Source organism: Cydia strobilella, chromosome 9, assembly GCF_947568885.1.
Source record: "Cydia strobilella chromosome 9, ilCydStro3.1, whole genome shotgun sequence".
In the NCBI taxonomy this organism is placed as follows: Eukaryota; Metazoa; Arthropoda; class Insecta; order Lepidoptera; family Tortricidae; genus Cydia; species Cydia strobilella.
The window spans coordinates 10,361,098-10,376,333 of record NC_086049.1 but is presented as its reverse complement, the minus strand read 5'-3'; the positions used below and the strand labels follow the sequence as shown (position 1 = coordinate 10,376,333).

At 39.9% G+C, this 15,236-nt stretch overlaps 1 protein-coding gene across 1 annotated transcript; it reads right to left on the bottom strand.

The window, feature by feature from the left end:
• Positions 1 to 25: 25 nt before the first annotated feature.
• Positions 26 to 15,170, bottom strand: LOC134744263 (H(+)/Cl(-) exchange transporter 7). The gene is made up of 15 exons (XM_063678011.1): positions 14,870 to 15,170; positions 14,613 to 14,717; positions 12,021 to 12,219; positions 11,187 to 11,293; positions 10,838 to 10,981; positions 10,191 to 10,368; positions 9,399 to 9,548; positions 9,041 to 9,182; positions 8,494 to 8,632; positions 7,758 to 8,021; positions 7,237 to 7,413; positions 6,538 to 6,747; positions 4,060 to 4,242; positions 3,181 to 3,342; positions 26 to 1,455 (listed from the first exon to the last, which is right to left on the bottom strand). The coding sequence occupies exons 1-15, from the start codon at positions 14,999 to 15,001 to the stop codon at positions 1,354 to 1,356; spliced, it is 2,394 nt and encodes a 797-aa protein (XP_063534081.1). The 5' UTR covers positions 15,002 to 15,170; the 3' UTR covers positions 26 to 1,353.
• Positions 15,171 to 15,236: the final 66 nt, after the last annotated feature.

Here is a 15,236-nt window from a genome sequence, read left to right as displayed (position 1 = left end):
AACATGTTATACAGGAAAATAAAAATTATAAAACAATATAAACATTTTTATTCATAAGACTATAAAATTTTCTTATACATTATTATCACATTGACATACATATATTATGTAATGCAGATATAAACAATAATATTTATTATACAACATTCTTAATACAAACAATAAATATTTTATATATAAATACTCATGGAAATATTTCAATGCAACTGTAAGTATTTAAACTAGCAGTGGGAGACTTTAACGGGCTATAAATTTATTATGATGATACTAAGGCTGCTTCCCCACTTAGCGGCGAGGTATCGGTGCAGTACATGTATTTCTTTGTCTCGAATGCCGGAACGGGAATCCATGTCAGTAGGTATTGAACTCTTATTATTAATTAATTCGAATTCAATACTTACTGTGCAGATCCACATTCTGGCATCCAAGCTGCTGATGCTATTGTGGATTGGCTTGCAACAGATATGAGACTAAGTTTATAAAAGGTTAAATTTCTTGAATACTTTTATGCATGGAGACTATATAAAGGAGCCAAATCTCTATGTATGAAAAGTGTTTATCAAAAAACAGTAATTAGGCGGCACCACCATACACCGAAATACTACCAAAAACAACCTACGTAATTTGGTCGGGTTATTTGTTGCTTTATATGGTTCATGTTATAGTCATGTCCCAGAGCCTAACCAGCGCCACCGGAGAGATTAAGAACTATTATTTAAAGCTGAAAGCGGTCACTTTTGCAACAATTCTGCCATAAGAGATTGGCATCCTTTCTATACCATCCATACTTTTATGTGTATGTTGCTCCTAGAAGATGTCAGTTAGTATTCATAAACAAACAAATGTTTTAAAATCAAATGTAACCTCTTGTGCAAAAAAGACCTACAAGGAGTTTCGAGTGTGCATACAGTTTACAACTTAGCAATCACTTCAAAATTGAGCCTCTAATTTTCTTATAAGTACTGAATGTACTGATTAGGTAGATATATATTTTAGTGACCCTGTCTTTTTGGTAATTGTTAAGATAATCAATAATCACTGGGCAGCGGGCATAACAATGTTACATTTAATTGATCAAGTTGTTAATGGCACAAATAATGCTTATATACCATTTAAGTTATCATGGGAGTAATTAAAATGACTAATTCTAGTAATATCAAACTTGGATACCTGACACGGATTATCTTTAAAAGAGGTATGATAATGTTATTTAAAAAAAGTTAAGCTGATTGGAATTGAGTTCCTGTGCCTCACTACTGAAAGACAAGAAAGTGATAACTGATAACTCATGTGACTTGAAGGTTAGACTAAATTATTTGTCTCTTAACTTCAACACAATTTTTGACTACATTATTAAATTTCACTAGAGAGTACTAACTCCTCCATTCCCATGCTGAAATGATGCCTCCAGACGCGGTACCTGGCAATGTCTTTGCGAGTCACCATCCCCACTACCTGATAAAAAAAAAGTAACAATAGTGCAACATATTAGTTTTTTCATGAAATAAAACTATGAAAACGGATTATATCGCGTATATTGAATTTATAATACATCCCGACGTTTCGAACTCTTTACAGCGTTCGTGGTCAACGGGTGACTGAGGAAAAATTACAAAATGCAAAAATACCCACATACTAAAATAATGAACAATCATAGACTACAAACTTTAAGGCTGGTTGTACATGCAAAATCGGTTCATAAGGCTAGTTATACACTATAATTATTTTTCAAGTAAAGATATATATATACGCGATAAAAAAAAAAAAACTATGCCGGCTCCAACCCTACACCACGGACCCGAGAAGATTTAATTCCCTCCTAAATTGTAGGAGGGTATCCCAATATGGGACCGGCAACAAACTCGGCGGGACACATCTTTTCAAAACATCAGAATGTCCAGCATCATCCAACACTACGGTCTCACAGTCTATGTCTCGCTTGCTCCTTTATCAGGTGGACTACAGGATCCCAAGCTGGTGGTAGAGAAAAGCCATCTTCCCTATTAAAGTTTGGATATTTCTTAATCTCAATGGCCAAGCGCAGCATTCTGGGTATGTAACGCTTCTCCTTGGCAAGAACCAGAGGCTTATCAAACTTGATTGAGTGATTGGCTTTATCCATGACATGCTCACAGACAGCAGACCTAGGTCGACGGTGCTTGACATCAGCTATGTGTTCCTTCACCCGAGTGGAAATGCTCCGTTTCGTCTGCCCGACATATGATAGGCCACACTCACAGTCCAGCCTGTACACTCCTGCAGTCTGTTGAGGGGTATTGCATTTTACAGGCCTCAGGAATTGTGACATCTTCTTCATTGGCTTGAAATATGTTTTTATAGAAGCACGCTTCAAGATGTGGCTGATCCTGTCCGTGACCCCCCTGACAAAAGGCAGAATGGCAGGCCTGCGCTCAACTGTGGGGATCTTAATGTGGGACCTCTGGTTTTTTTATCGCGTATATATATATATCTTTACTTGAAAAATAATTATAGTGTGTAACTAGCCTTATGAACCGATTTTGCATGTACAACCAGCCTTAAAGTTTGTAGTCTATGATTGTTCATTATTTTAGTATGTGGGTATTTTTGCATTTTGTAATTTTTCCTCAGTCACCCGTTGACCACGAACGCTGTAAAGAGTTCGAAACGTCGGGATGTATTATAAATTCAATATACGCGATATAATCCGTTTTCATAGTTTTATTTCATGAGTAACTATCGCGGTAACCGAAGACAATATTATATTAGTTTTTTGTTCAAAATTAAATATTTTTTTATATGTGGCCAGCAAATCGAGTAGGGCAAGCAGTAGCAAAAAGAGCATCTTCTCTTTCTATGGGTAATAATTACGAGCATAAAATTAGATTTGGAATACATTCACAAACAGTTTGCGGACCTTAGTCCTAACGTCGACGATCAGCGAGTAGCGATCGACTATTTTCTGGCGGATGTCATGGTTTTCTTAACGTAAAATAGGCACTTTGGATGTCGACTTTCGGATAATGCCCAGGATAACTAACTAACCCCTCAACTCTCAGCACTTCTAAATCTTAAATCCTCCCAGGTTTTTTTTTTTTTTTAATTTTTGATGCGCATGCGATATCGCGCGACTGTGGGAGTAGAGGGGTACATTAATAAAATTTAGAATTACTTTAAACAAGCTTATGATTCAGCTCTCACCTCGTTGACGTCATTGACTATAGGGAGGTGGCGCAGGCCTAGGGCTCGGAACAGCCGGAAGAGCCGCGGCAGCGACGCGCGAGTAGGCAGCGTGTACGGGGACGGATTCATGAAGGGCCGTAGGTCTATCGTGCAGGTTTTTTCCCAGTCGGATATCTCCAGCTGTGTAAATAATTTTTTGGTAAGATTATTTCTTGGGGTTGTTTTATGAACGTCTGTAATACACGCGGAAGTCTCTTTTCAACTCTATCCGTCTGAACAAAGAGTTATAAATAGTAGAAGAGGTAAGAGGATAAAGGAGGGTAGAGGTTGAGTCTAGAAAAGCATCTTGGCTCGAATTTGACATATAAAGTAGCTGTTGCTGCTCCGTACATTATGTGGTAACTGGTTGCCAGAAATTTACGTTTGACAATTCAGTTACCACAAAAAATATGAAGATGTATAGCGCCATCTAGTCGGCTGTTAAACTTGGGGGAACATTTATTACTAGCGACCCGCCCCGGCTTCGCACGGGTGCAATGCTGATGTATTATACATATAAACCTTCCTCTTGAATCACTATCTATAAAAAAACCGCATTAAAAATCCGTTAGGTAGTTTTAAAGATACACACACACACACACACAGGGACAGACATCCATCCAGACAGCAGGAAGCGACTTTGTTTTATACTATGTAGTGATGTTTACACCTCTTCTGCGATCAATAATACTTTGGTTTGAAAGATTCTTGCGCTAGATTTACAGGTTGCAGATATTTCTATCATTCATTATTACTTTGGTTTGGACAGACACGTTAGGTCACGGTTTCGTGTTCGTCTATTTTTTTTATGATAAACTAAAACAGCTTTAAATATGTTAAACATAAGGTTGCTCTTACATCGTTGATGGAGGGATACCGCGGGTACTCCTTACGAAACATGTTCATGTCTACATTGAAGCTGGACCAGGTTGTGTTGGCGTTTTCGTGCTCGTTCTCGTTGTATATCTTGTTCTGAAGGAGCACTATCAGCTGCGAGCGCAGTATGAGGCCTCGGAGACGTTTGTATGTGTGCACTTCTTGCTACAAAAAAGAAGTAAGTTTGAGTTGACAATTGTGTAAGATGACATTATACAAATATGTATATAAATTTGCTAGATTTTAAAGATTCTGACTGACAACCTGTTTTAGGATATCTGTTTCTGTTTTGCACTTCCCTCTACACCTGCAATCTGTGGGCGCAGTATACGCAACGGGCATACAGGGCTCTTAGGGTCCAGTACAATAATGCGTTCCGGGTGCTGATGGGGCTGCCTCGGTTCTGTAGCGCATCGGGGATGTTCGCGACGGCTCGCGTGGAATGTTTCTATACTACCATGCGTGCAGGGTAGACTGTCCCTACTTGTCGCACTGTGAGGGATTGCATTCCCCCATCTGTATTGTATTATTTTAAATCTAAGTTCGTTGTACATACTAACCCCTTAGTTTGTAAGTTCTACTAATATAAATATGTGTCCATATGTTACACGCAATAAAAATATTCATTCATTCATTCATATCAGTTTTCGCAGCTCCACCACATGATCGACATCGCATTCATGATGGTTCGGAAATGTAAAAATCACCTATGACTAGCCCTAGAGCAGCCATTGGGGCTTCGTTAAATATTTCGCTATCCAAAAGGGTTCATTCACCAAAAAAGTATGAGAACCGCTGCACAGACATTTATATCGCCAGCTTAAAGGCAAGTTCATCACGGGAAACTTGTTATACGTTCTCGATGGTGCCGAACATGAACCTCGAAATCGCCTAAGATCAAAAGCGCCAAAATATCACAAACACTTATATCGTCGGCGAATCCACACCGGCAACCCGCAACCCCTTATAGAACATGTATCAAAAACTCAACCACATGACCAACATTCTCGTATGTGCGTAGTGTGATTACCTAGGTCCCTATGAGAAGCACTATATTCATTGACACTCGACCAGTAACTCGATATAAGACACCAGTTTCAGCAACTCGACCACATGACCGACCTTCACGATGGTCCCGAGTGCCATTTTTTTTTTTTTTTTTTGAAAATATGTTACATGACTTTACAGAAATCCAATGCGCCATGAAACTTAAAATTAACATTAAACAAACAGGTTATTAAAAATAACAATCAGGTACAAACAAATATTTACAAATAACACAATTACAAATAACTATTACTAATTAAACTTTCACGGATGTAGGCCTTGCATCCATCACCTCACAGAATCTCAGGCATTCATTTCTCACAGACGCCCATCGCCACGCAAACAGGTCGCACTCGGGTGCTGATGCCAAGAGAGCATTCAACTGTGTGAGGGCACGGAGCAGCGGAGAGTTCAGGCGCGACACGGTGCGTCTCGCCGGCAAAGCCAACAGATCGCGTCGCCGCGGTCTGAGGGCTATCCTGGGGATGTCCGGTACATGTAGTCGCACGAGTCGACTCACCAGTTCTGGGCAGTCTGAATCACCGCGCAGGGTCCGACACGCAAACGTCAGTAAGCTAAGGTTACGTCTCACCTCCAAAGAGTTGTAACCTAAGGCCCCAAGGAGATACTTCGTCGGATAGAGAAACGGGTAATAGCCAAACATTTTTTTGTATAAAAACCTTAAAAAGGCTTTTTGTACCTTTTCAAGAAGCAAACTGTAGGTAGATTCGTAGGGATGCCAAACGATCGATGATGTCTCAAGCTTGCTTCTTACTAGTGCATTATAGACAAGCCTGATCGCAACAGGATCGTTAAATTGACGAAGGTTGCGTACAACGAAGCCCAGTCTTCGAAAGCAGTCGCTAGCAAGCGTCGAGATATGCTCGTGGAAAGTAAGCCGCGTATCGAAGACCACACCCAGATCTTTAATAGAGCACACGCGGTTTATAGGCTCGGACCCCAGCACATATTGTGCATGCAACGGCATATGAGCACGGCTGAAAGTGCAGACGCAACATTTAGCCGGGTTGAACAGCAACTTGTTTTCGGTGCTCCAGAGAAAAACCGAGTCGATGTCCCTTTGTAACGACTCACAGTCAGTACTCTGCTCCACTCCATATACCAACTTAAGGTCATCTGCATATAGGAGACACTGAGCCGATTGAAGGACTGACCTGAGGTCGTTTACCATGATCCCAAATAAGAAAGGACCTAATATGGAGCCTTGACTGACCCCAGACCGGGTATGATAAGGGGCCGAGACAAAGCATCCATGCTTGACATACTGCTGCCGATCGCGTAGATAACTAGCGAAGAATGACAACAATGCGGGAGAAAAGCCAATCCGATCCAGTTTCGCCAACAACGCCAATTATCACCTAACGTAAGCATTGGAGTCTCACAGACACTTACATCGTCAGCTAAAGGCGGGTCGACGACCGGGAACCCGTTATAAGACACCAGTTTGAGCAGCTCCACCACATGACCGACGTTCTCGATGGTGCGGAGCGTGAAGACGGGGTGCGCCATCACTTCGGAGGCGTATATGTTGTGGGCCAGCGGCGGCGGCTCCCATGGGAGTAATGGGACGCCCGCTAGCTGAATGTGGATGTCATATATTCCCTGTGGGTATGAAAGAAACATGCTAGTTTTTGAGAGGTTTCATTGCTGATTTATTTTGCACAATCAATAATTATTCCTCGCGGGGATGTAAGTATGTAATGTATGTATTTTTTTTGTTCAATGTGACGCCAAAAATGGTAGCAGATAGTCACCGGTACAGACGAAAGGCGGAAGTTATAAATATCTTGTAGATGTGTCTGATGCTAGAGTAAGAATTCGTCAGGTAGTAAGATTTATCTCATCATGATGATCATCATATCTTTGCAGAGATATTGATAGTGTTGGATATCTGTCCTGTGGTCTCTATGATGACGAACGTCAGGGAGAAAATGGTCGTTAAAGAAGTCTCCGACTTAGCGATGATCGACATAATAATGATTAGCAGTTAGTCGGATACGTGCCCTGTGGTCTCAATGACGATGACCGAGCGATATGGCCATTGTAGTGACCCTGCCGAATAGTTCCGTTAAAATCCTTTGTTACACTCACCTCGTTGAAGAAATCTCCCACCCACTTAGCGACGACCAGTGTGATAATAATCGGCAGTGCGTTGGATATCTGCCCTGTGGTCTCGATGATAATAACCGTCAGTGATATGGTCATACGGACCACCCCGCCGAGCTGAGCCGCCGCGCCGACTAGGGCATACTTCGTCGGGTTTATCGTCTGCGAATAATTAACCTTATTAATAAAATGTTGAAGCAGAGAATTGTTTCTGTATAGATATAAGCCAGTTGAGCCGACGCGTTAAATCCTACTTGACTGCCAACCGTAATATTAGAGCCCTCGAGTTTCTAATACCTATGGACCGCCTATAAACAACCCCTATAAGAGAACTTTACATTTTCCGGGGCCATGAACTGTATCAGGATAGCCAGCAGGCGGCCCCAAGCCGCACCACAGAGCAAGTTCGGAATGAACAGACCACTCGACACTGCCAGTCCGAACGTCACACCCACAGCAGGATGTACATAAGCACGAGGGTTGTAGGCGTTGTAGCCGATACTCACATTCTCTGGCGCCATCAGCTGTATCAAGATGGCCAGCAGACGGCCCCAAGCCGCACCACAGAGCAAGTTCGGAATGAACAGACCACTCGACACCGCCAGCCCGAACGTCCACGCGGACAGTAGGAAGTAGCACAACACGAACACGAGTATGGACCATGGGTTGTATGAACCGATGGGGTTGTGCAGGAACGAGCGCACGGAGGCTTCGGGCGTTTGAAACCAGACTGCGGCGAGCGCGTTATATTCGCCGTCCGCGCAGTACAGCTGGAACAAAGTAGTTAGTTTAAATTGATTGTTCAAAGCACTGAATAAATACTTAACAAGTGTGCCATCACTATGTGATGTAAACGTTGGCAAATCAGGTTTGTAACAAGTGACCTCCATTTTCAACTATTTAGTAACGGGTCCGGGGTAAGTCGATATTGAAACTTACCCGGTCGACTAACGTCACATATCACATTTTGTTATATTGTCCACAGGCCCGTTTATGCTGCTCGATATAAGAGCAATATCTTTAGTTAGGTACTTTTAGAAGCACTCTTGAGGGGTTTCCTTCAGCCGACGACACGACAGTCGTTGACCGTGTACACCATGACCGTCGTGCCTGCAATAACTTGCATATGCAATGCTTATAGCCCCGCCGTTATATACCTTATGTTGCTCGAAATAAAAGCACTTCAGTGGGGGTTTGTCGTCGTAGGTATCTTATGTTGCTCGAAATAAAAGTGATGGTTACCTGCAAGGGCACTTTAGTAGGGTCCTCCCCTAGAGGGCGGCAGTCGTTGAGGGCGTACATCATGAGGAAGCCGACAGTCGCGCTTGCAGCCGCCACTAGGCACGCCTCCACTACTCGTAGCCACGGCGCGGTTATGTACCTTTGAGACATTTCATTATAAACCTTATTAGTGTGCAAGTAAGGTTGTGACTTTAGGTAACAAAAAAATTTGGGTGTATTATACAGGACGTTCTAAAATGGGATATTAATCCAAGCAAAACACGAATCCCTTGCGCGAAGTTATTACGCTGTGATGTGCCTTAGAGTATGTATTAAATTTGAAATATTGTTGTCAAGTCATAAGGTCCACCATTCGTTACACCCAGTTAAGAGAGATCACCATCTACAACCAGTTATGGCCATAGATGGGAACGATTCATTCCCATTTGTCCCCGTTGAGGACACATGGAAACAGTTTCATTCCTTTTTGTCCCCGCCGGGCACAGGTGGGAATGAATCGTTCCCGTGCCGTACAAACGCACGGAAATTCGTGATGATGGTTACCTACCTAATTCGGAAGACGGAGAGTTTGTAGTTGATGTGATTCCACAGGGCGCCGAGGCATCCCCCCACGGCGCCGAAGAACATGAACACCGGCAACTCGTAGAATTGGAACGGGAACGGCTCTATTTTGCCCAAATTCAGGAGACCTGGGAAGGACAAAAGTTTATTTAGTTTTTAAATGTAACAGGCCGTCCTACTCCCGAGATATCTATCTGGAATTAAGTCTAAATTACAGGTTAAATTTCAAAATGTTTGCACAAAGTTTGCCACCAATGCTTATTCCGCATAAAAAGTGAGTAAAAAGTTTGACAGTTTTCTAAATTCCTGTTGATGCAAAACCAAAACGCAATGAGCTTAGGTACCTGGATAACTAAGTTCTCCCGCGCGCCCGTGATACGCAGAAAGCGCGCAATTCAACGTGAAAGTGGAGACCACGGTGCCGAAAAACGTCCGCCATGTCAGCGCCTGGTTCCAGAAACTTGTGCCTTCTTCTAGAGAAAACAGCACTCCACCTGCAAACCACACAAGTTAAGCAGTATTTTTACCCGACTGCGCCAGAAGGAGGGTAATGTTTTTGTCCACTTTTCTTTTTGTTCGTGACTCGGTCTCGTAGTATGACGGTTTATAAAAATAATTATTCAATTTATCCTGTATAAAGATGAGCAATGCAGAGTTTTTACCATTCTAAATTCCCTCAAATACGAAAACTTCCATTGAAGTTTGGATGAAATACCGTTTGATGATAAATATGATGATGATGATTTTGATTCTTGGAAGCTTAAATTTACTTATTGGAATAGTTTTATAGAGTTATCATAAAAAATATTGCAAAAAAAACTGAGAACGGGGACATAGACTATAGTTCGTTCGCATTAAGAATGCAGTAATATTATCATTTTCCGTCGAATTAGCGATGCTCGTAACAAATCCTTCCTAACTAGAAAGTATAACTGGTACTGTGTAGTACTGGTGTAGTAGAAACTGGTTACTGTGAACTTGACTTTCTAATTAGGAACGATTTAACTGGTTACTTACAGGCGTGGCTAGGCCGGCGGCCAATGATGATTTTGCTGCATTCTTAACGCAAACGAACTATAGGCTGTCCGGCGCTGTACACGCATTTGACATCGACGAGGTAATAAACAAAAACTTACCGATGGGGGCTCCAAAGGCTGCTGACACGCCAGCCGCGGCGCCACCCGACACGAAATCGCGCTTTTCATGATCTTCTCGAAAATAGTGGAAAATCTTGAAATCCTTGTTGAAGGTTGTGCTCTTTCCTTGTGAAATGCCAGCCGCTACCACTGCCCCACTGTGAATCATCGGACCTTCCTGAGACATTAGAAAATTAGCTTTTATCCAGTGTCCGTAAGATTGGTTTTTCAAGTTCGATAATATGCAGAGTGCTATGACGTATCTCCACGGAACATATAGTAATTATACTTACTATCAATTATCAAACGTAATATACCTCATGTAGTAGTAGACCTAAATCGTTGATGTAGTTCGGTAACTTAAATGGGACTGGGCTGGTCACGTCTGCCGAATGCCAAATGAGTTGTGGGGCAAATCATTACTGAATAGGAGCCAGAGAACTCGAATCGGGGATCTGGCAGACCTCGCCGATGGCGGGATGAACTGGAATCCTCCATCTTGAAGGAGTGGCCAGATGCAGCACTGGATAGAGGTCAGTGGAGCAATTGGGGGGAGGCCTTTGCCCAGCAGTGGGACACGACACGACAAATAATAGTAGGAATAGTAAAAGAGAGCTTTATACAAAACAAATTAAGGTATATTTTACCTTGCCTCCAGCGAGACCTCCGACCACAGCAGTAATCACGCCGATGGTTTTCACGAACAGCGTTTTGATGCGAACAACTCTCGGCACTTTAACTCCGTTCAAGTAACACTTTACTTGTGGTATCCCGCTACCGGCTGCTACTGGCTAGAACAAGTGACATTCGAAGTAAAAACGCCCAAGTATTGTTTTAGAATCGTTTATTACAACTTTTTCTGGTATAGGTTGATTCAAGAAAGATGGCCTGGATTTTATATGAGGTTGTTGACCGATTCATCAGTAGGTACAAATCTCGGGGCAGCTTAACGATTATAGCTATACTGGAGTAACATAAAGTAATATAGATATTTACCTCAACGTATGCGACGAGCACAGAACCTATGAAAACTATGCAAATGTTCGATAACACCCATAACAGGTACGGGACGTACATTCTGTGTGGCAAGTGGGCATCCACAGCTGAAGTATAAAAGTCAAGAATATTATTATCGGAACATATCTAACAGATATTGACTTATTTTTGGATTTATTAATAAAATCCGTCAAATATGGCACTGGACGCCTTGGTAATTTTTTCCTTTGTATATGATATTTATTTCGTTTATAGTATGGGCATTGTTGCCTGATTAAAATTAAAATAAATAAATATATAAATAATCAATAATCAAGGCTCTAATGGGACTTACATAGCCACCAAGTGGATGCCGGTAAAGAAGCGTGGGTGGGGTAAGTCCAGGAGAAGATGGCGAGACAACTGACACCTTCCTTTACAACTGGCCGGAGAAAGCACATAATCGGGAGTTATGGAGAACCAGGGGAGGAATTTGCCCAGCTATAGGGGCACTCAAAATAAATAGGATAAGAAATTTATTTGTTCGTATCCGTTACTCCAAGATACAAAATTAAAAGTAGGCCTAGTACAGGAGGGACGCGACAGTATCTCGCCCACGAGATAGACTATCTGTTTTTTTCTAACTGCATTAATTAGAGAGGGACGAATAGTCTATCTTGCGGGCGAAATACTGTCGCGCTCTTCCTGTGCTAGGCCTACTGATGCATTTATCTCATTCGAGGGTACCAGCAACCAAACAGGTAAGATTACATTACATTTTGCTGTTAATTATTTTCATCTTATCCTCTAACCTAGTCATTCATCCGTGGCCCATTATTAGGTAAAAAAGGATACATTTCTTAAGCTCCCTATATTTAATCTCGGAGAATTCTTCTATACAAACATCGATGACAAACGCTATCAACGCCGTGATGATCCCGATGAGCAGGAAGATAAACCAGCGGGTGATGTCCTTCCATATGACGAACGCGTAGCCCCTTTTCCGCTCCTCATCGAGAAGGGGGTGGTTCTCGCATGTGTCGTAGTCCAAGCTCTGAAATATATTGCTGTTACATATGCAAGTTGGAAACGTCTATACCTAAGTAACATCACCAACATACCAATGCGCTGTATTCCTGTGACTGTTTCTGTTTTTAAATAAGTCTTTTTGAAAAAGGAAAGTAACTAGCACTAATAGCAGTGACAGTGACCTTGCACTTCTGCCTCTGGCGATTTTGCTTGGCGTAATCGTTCCTCGGGACCAATTAAGCTGATCAAGTCCCCTAGGGATGTTAGCAACTTATGGATACACCCTAAAAAGAGGGGTAGTAAAGGACATTTTTGATGATAATGATGATCCAGTGTTTCCTCTACAGATTTCTGCCTATGTGTAGTAACTAGATTAAGTTTAGTATCATTTTCGTATAACTTAAGCTTTTAAGGAATATTTTTTTACCTGTCAATAAAAAAACGCCGACCGATTTTCATTATCGAAGTGATCCCAGTGCTCCGTGAACAAAGTTTTGTATGGAGCAATAAAAAAGTATAAATGGACGAACATTTTATAACGCAATTGCTTCTCATTAGCCCTTCAGAATCGTAGTTCAGAAGTTAGTCTCTTATTTATTTAAACTTTATTGCACAATAAAAATAAGTACAAATGGCGGACTTGATGCCTTAAAGCAAGTTTATATTATTATAAGCAAACTTATATTATTTACTAACAAGAAAATAATTGGCTATGTGCAAATTTCTACTGCAAATATTAAAACCTCGTATTTCAGTAGTAGCTGATTCAATAGCAAGATGCAAGCTATTTTAAATATACCAGCTGTGTGCAATATAATAGCAGTCAATAGGAGAATAAAAATTAGGGGAAAACTTTAACTTTAGATTATATTAAATCTTTTTTAATAATTCTTCTGCATTTTTTTTTTTGTATTTTTTTTTTCTTTACTAGAGATAAATCACAAATTTTACATGGTCCTTAATAAAAAGTATCGTTAAACCAGAATGGTTTGTCTCGATACTCCAAATTTACCCGCATTACTTGACATTGTTTCAAGATTAACTGTAACCTTTACTTAAATAATATTGAAAGTTTAAAAAAAATATCATGAAAATCGGCTTTTTTACTATCTCGCGGAAACTCTATTCGGTTGCCAATCACATGCCACATAAAACATTTAAGTTATGTTCACAAATTAGTGTTATGTTAGGTTCACAAATGATTATTGAAAGTCTCAGTTATTGACAGAATTTGCATTACAATTAATACAAATAGTAACACATTACGTTTACACATGTGTAACATTATCTAAAGTTTATTAACACTAGAATGTGAACTGTTGAGACTGGGTCAGTAGATAAACATTTATCACACAGTATGACTTCACAATTATTGAAATATCAGTAATAGCTAATAGAAAAGTTTCTATATTTTTTCAATGTTATCTTACTTGAGTTCTGAAAATAATTAATTATGCTTATTTAAACATTGTCAAAGCAACTGAAATTAGTAAATCAAGCACTTATAAACAGTGTTATTGTATGTGCACATGAGATTTAAAAAAATACATCTTATTACAGGGGAATAGGGTGCAAAATTAAATTCTAATAATTATGTTTAACATCACTATATATTGCTGTCATTTATTGAAATATCTCTATTAAAATTATGGTATTGGTTTTTAAAGCACTGAAATTTCATACCATAAAAATCACGATATTGGAAATTGGCAAAAGCTGCCACGCTAAGCATAAGAGCAGTAACTCATTTTGAAATAAGCGCAGCAAAAACCACCGTGTTGTTTGTTTATACCTAAGAATCATTTCTAATTAATTGCAACTCTAAATACATTACCTAAAAGTCCTAAAAGAGAGAAAGTACATTTTGACCAAATTAGTACTTTCTTAATTTAAAAATGTTATACATATACTATTATTTTCACAATTTCCATTAAATTATATTTATTTTTGTTGGCCTCAAAATATCCATTTTACAACAAGTTATAATGGAACACGTGTTGTGTTCCATTTAAATATAAGATGTATATCACTGGTGTTTCCTATACATATGATATGATCCCCAATATACATATGAGTCGAGTCATTCAACAGGTAATTCCCAAAAATCCGTTTCCTGCTTCATTAGTAAATGTGCTGTACAAATGCCAAGAAGCCAAGGTATTTGCCAATATCTGAACAAAGCATTGATTATCAAGACTAGACATTAAAGTTCAGATGTTTATGAGGACTTTGGCTGCTCCAGTACATCTAATTGTGACTGTACTTAAGGTGATACAAAGCACAACACCACATCTTATTCGGAATTCCATATTCAATTTACTAATGCATTAGGTTTGTATGTGATTGTGTCAGATCAATGATAAGCATTATAATATGTCCACCCATTTTTTTACAACCTTTAACTATAACTATGCTTACTTCAAATTTGGCAGAGAGTATATTTGTTGACCCAGGCTCAATCTTCTGCACTGTGTTTCTCCGCCTGATACCATGGCTGCCTTCAAATTCATCTTCTAGAGGGTCCTAAAATAATACAATTTATACATTAAAGAAATGTAGTGCAAAACTATTTGGTAATTTGATACAATATCAGTATAATGGAAAACAAAGAGTGCTAAATAATATAATGGTAGTACTTTAATAAGTCAAGTATTATGAGTAAATTAATTACTTACTTGATAATTAACAGATCTGTTCAATTGAGTGTAATTGGAAGTTGAAGCTAAATCTTTGTTGCTGACTAATTGTGCAGTATCAGATGTTGTTTCACTTCTGTTATCCTCAGGTCCTTGTGAGGACGTACTCATTTTAATATTAATCAACAAAGTTCAAAAGCACTTCTTCTTCTTCTGAATGTGCACGGCACTTTAACCATGACATTTAAATGTTACGACTGTGGTTTTACACTCAGTTTATCGTCGCTATTCTGTTAATAAATCGTTCTAACATTAAATTATATTAGATTCGTGCTATAAATCTTAGGCCACGATATAAACCACATATTATTAAGAACAGAATATCATAATTTATTCACTATTAATC

Bases quoted from the DNA above. Each gene is read 5' to 3' on its own strand.
- LOC134744263 (XM_063678011.1), bottom strand. From the start codon at position 15,001: ATGAGTACGTCCTCACAAGGACCTGAGGATAACAGAAGTGAAACAACA. The intron at 14,718-14,869 runs GTAAGTAATTAA...GTATTATTTTAG, and splicing joins ACAGATCTGTTAATTATCAA to GACCCTCTAGAAGATGAATT. The intron at 6,748-7,236 runs GTGAGTGTAACA...TCATACCCACAG, and splicing joins TGGGAGATTTCTTCAACGAG to GGAATATATGACATCCACAT.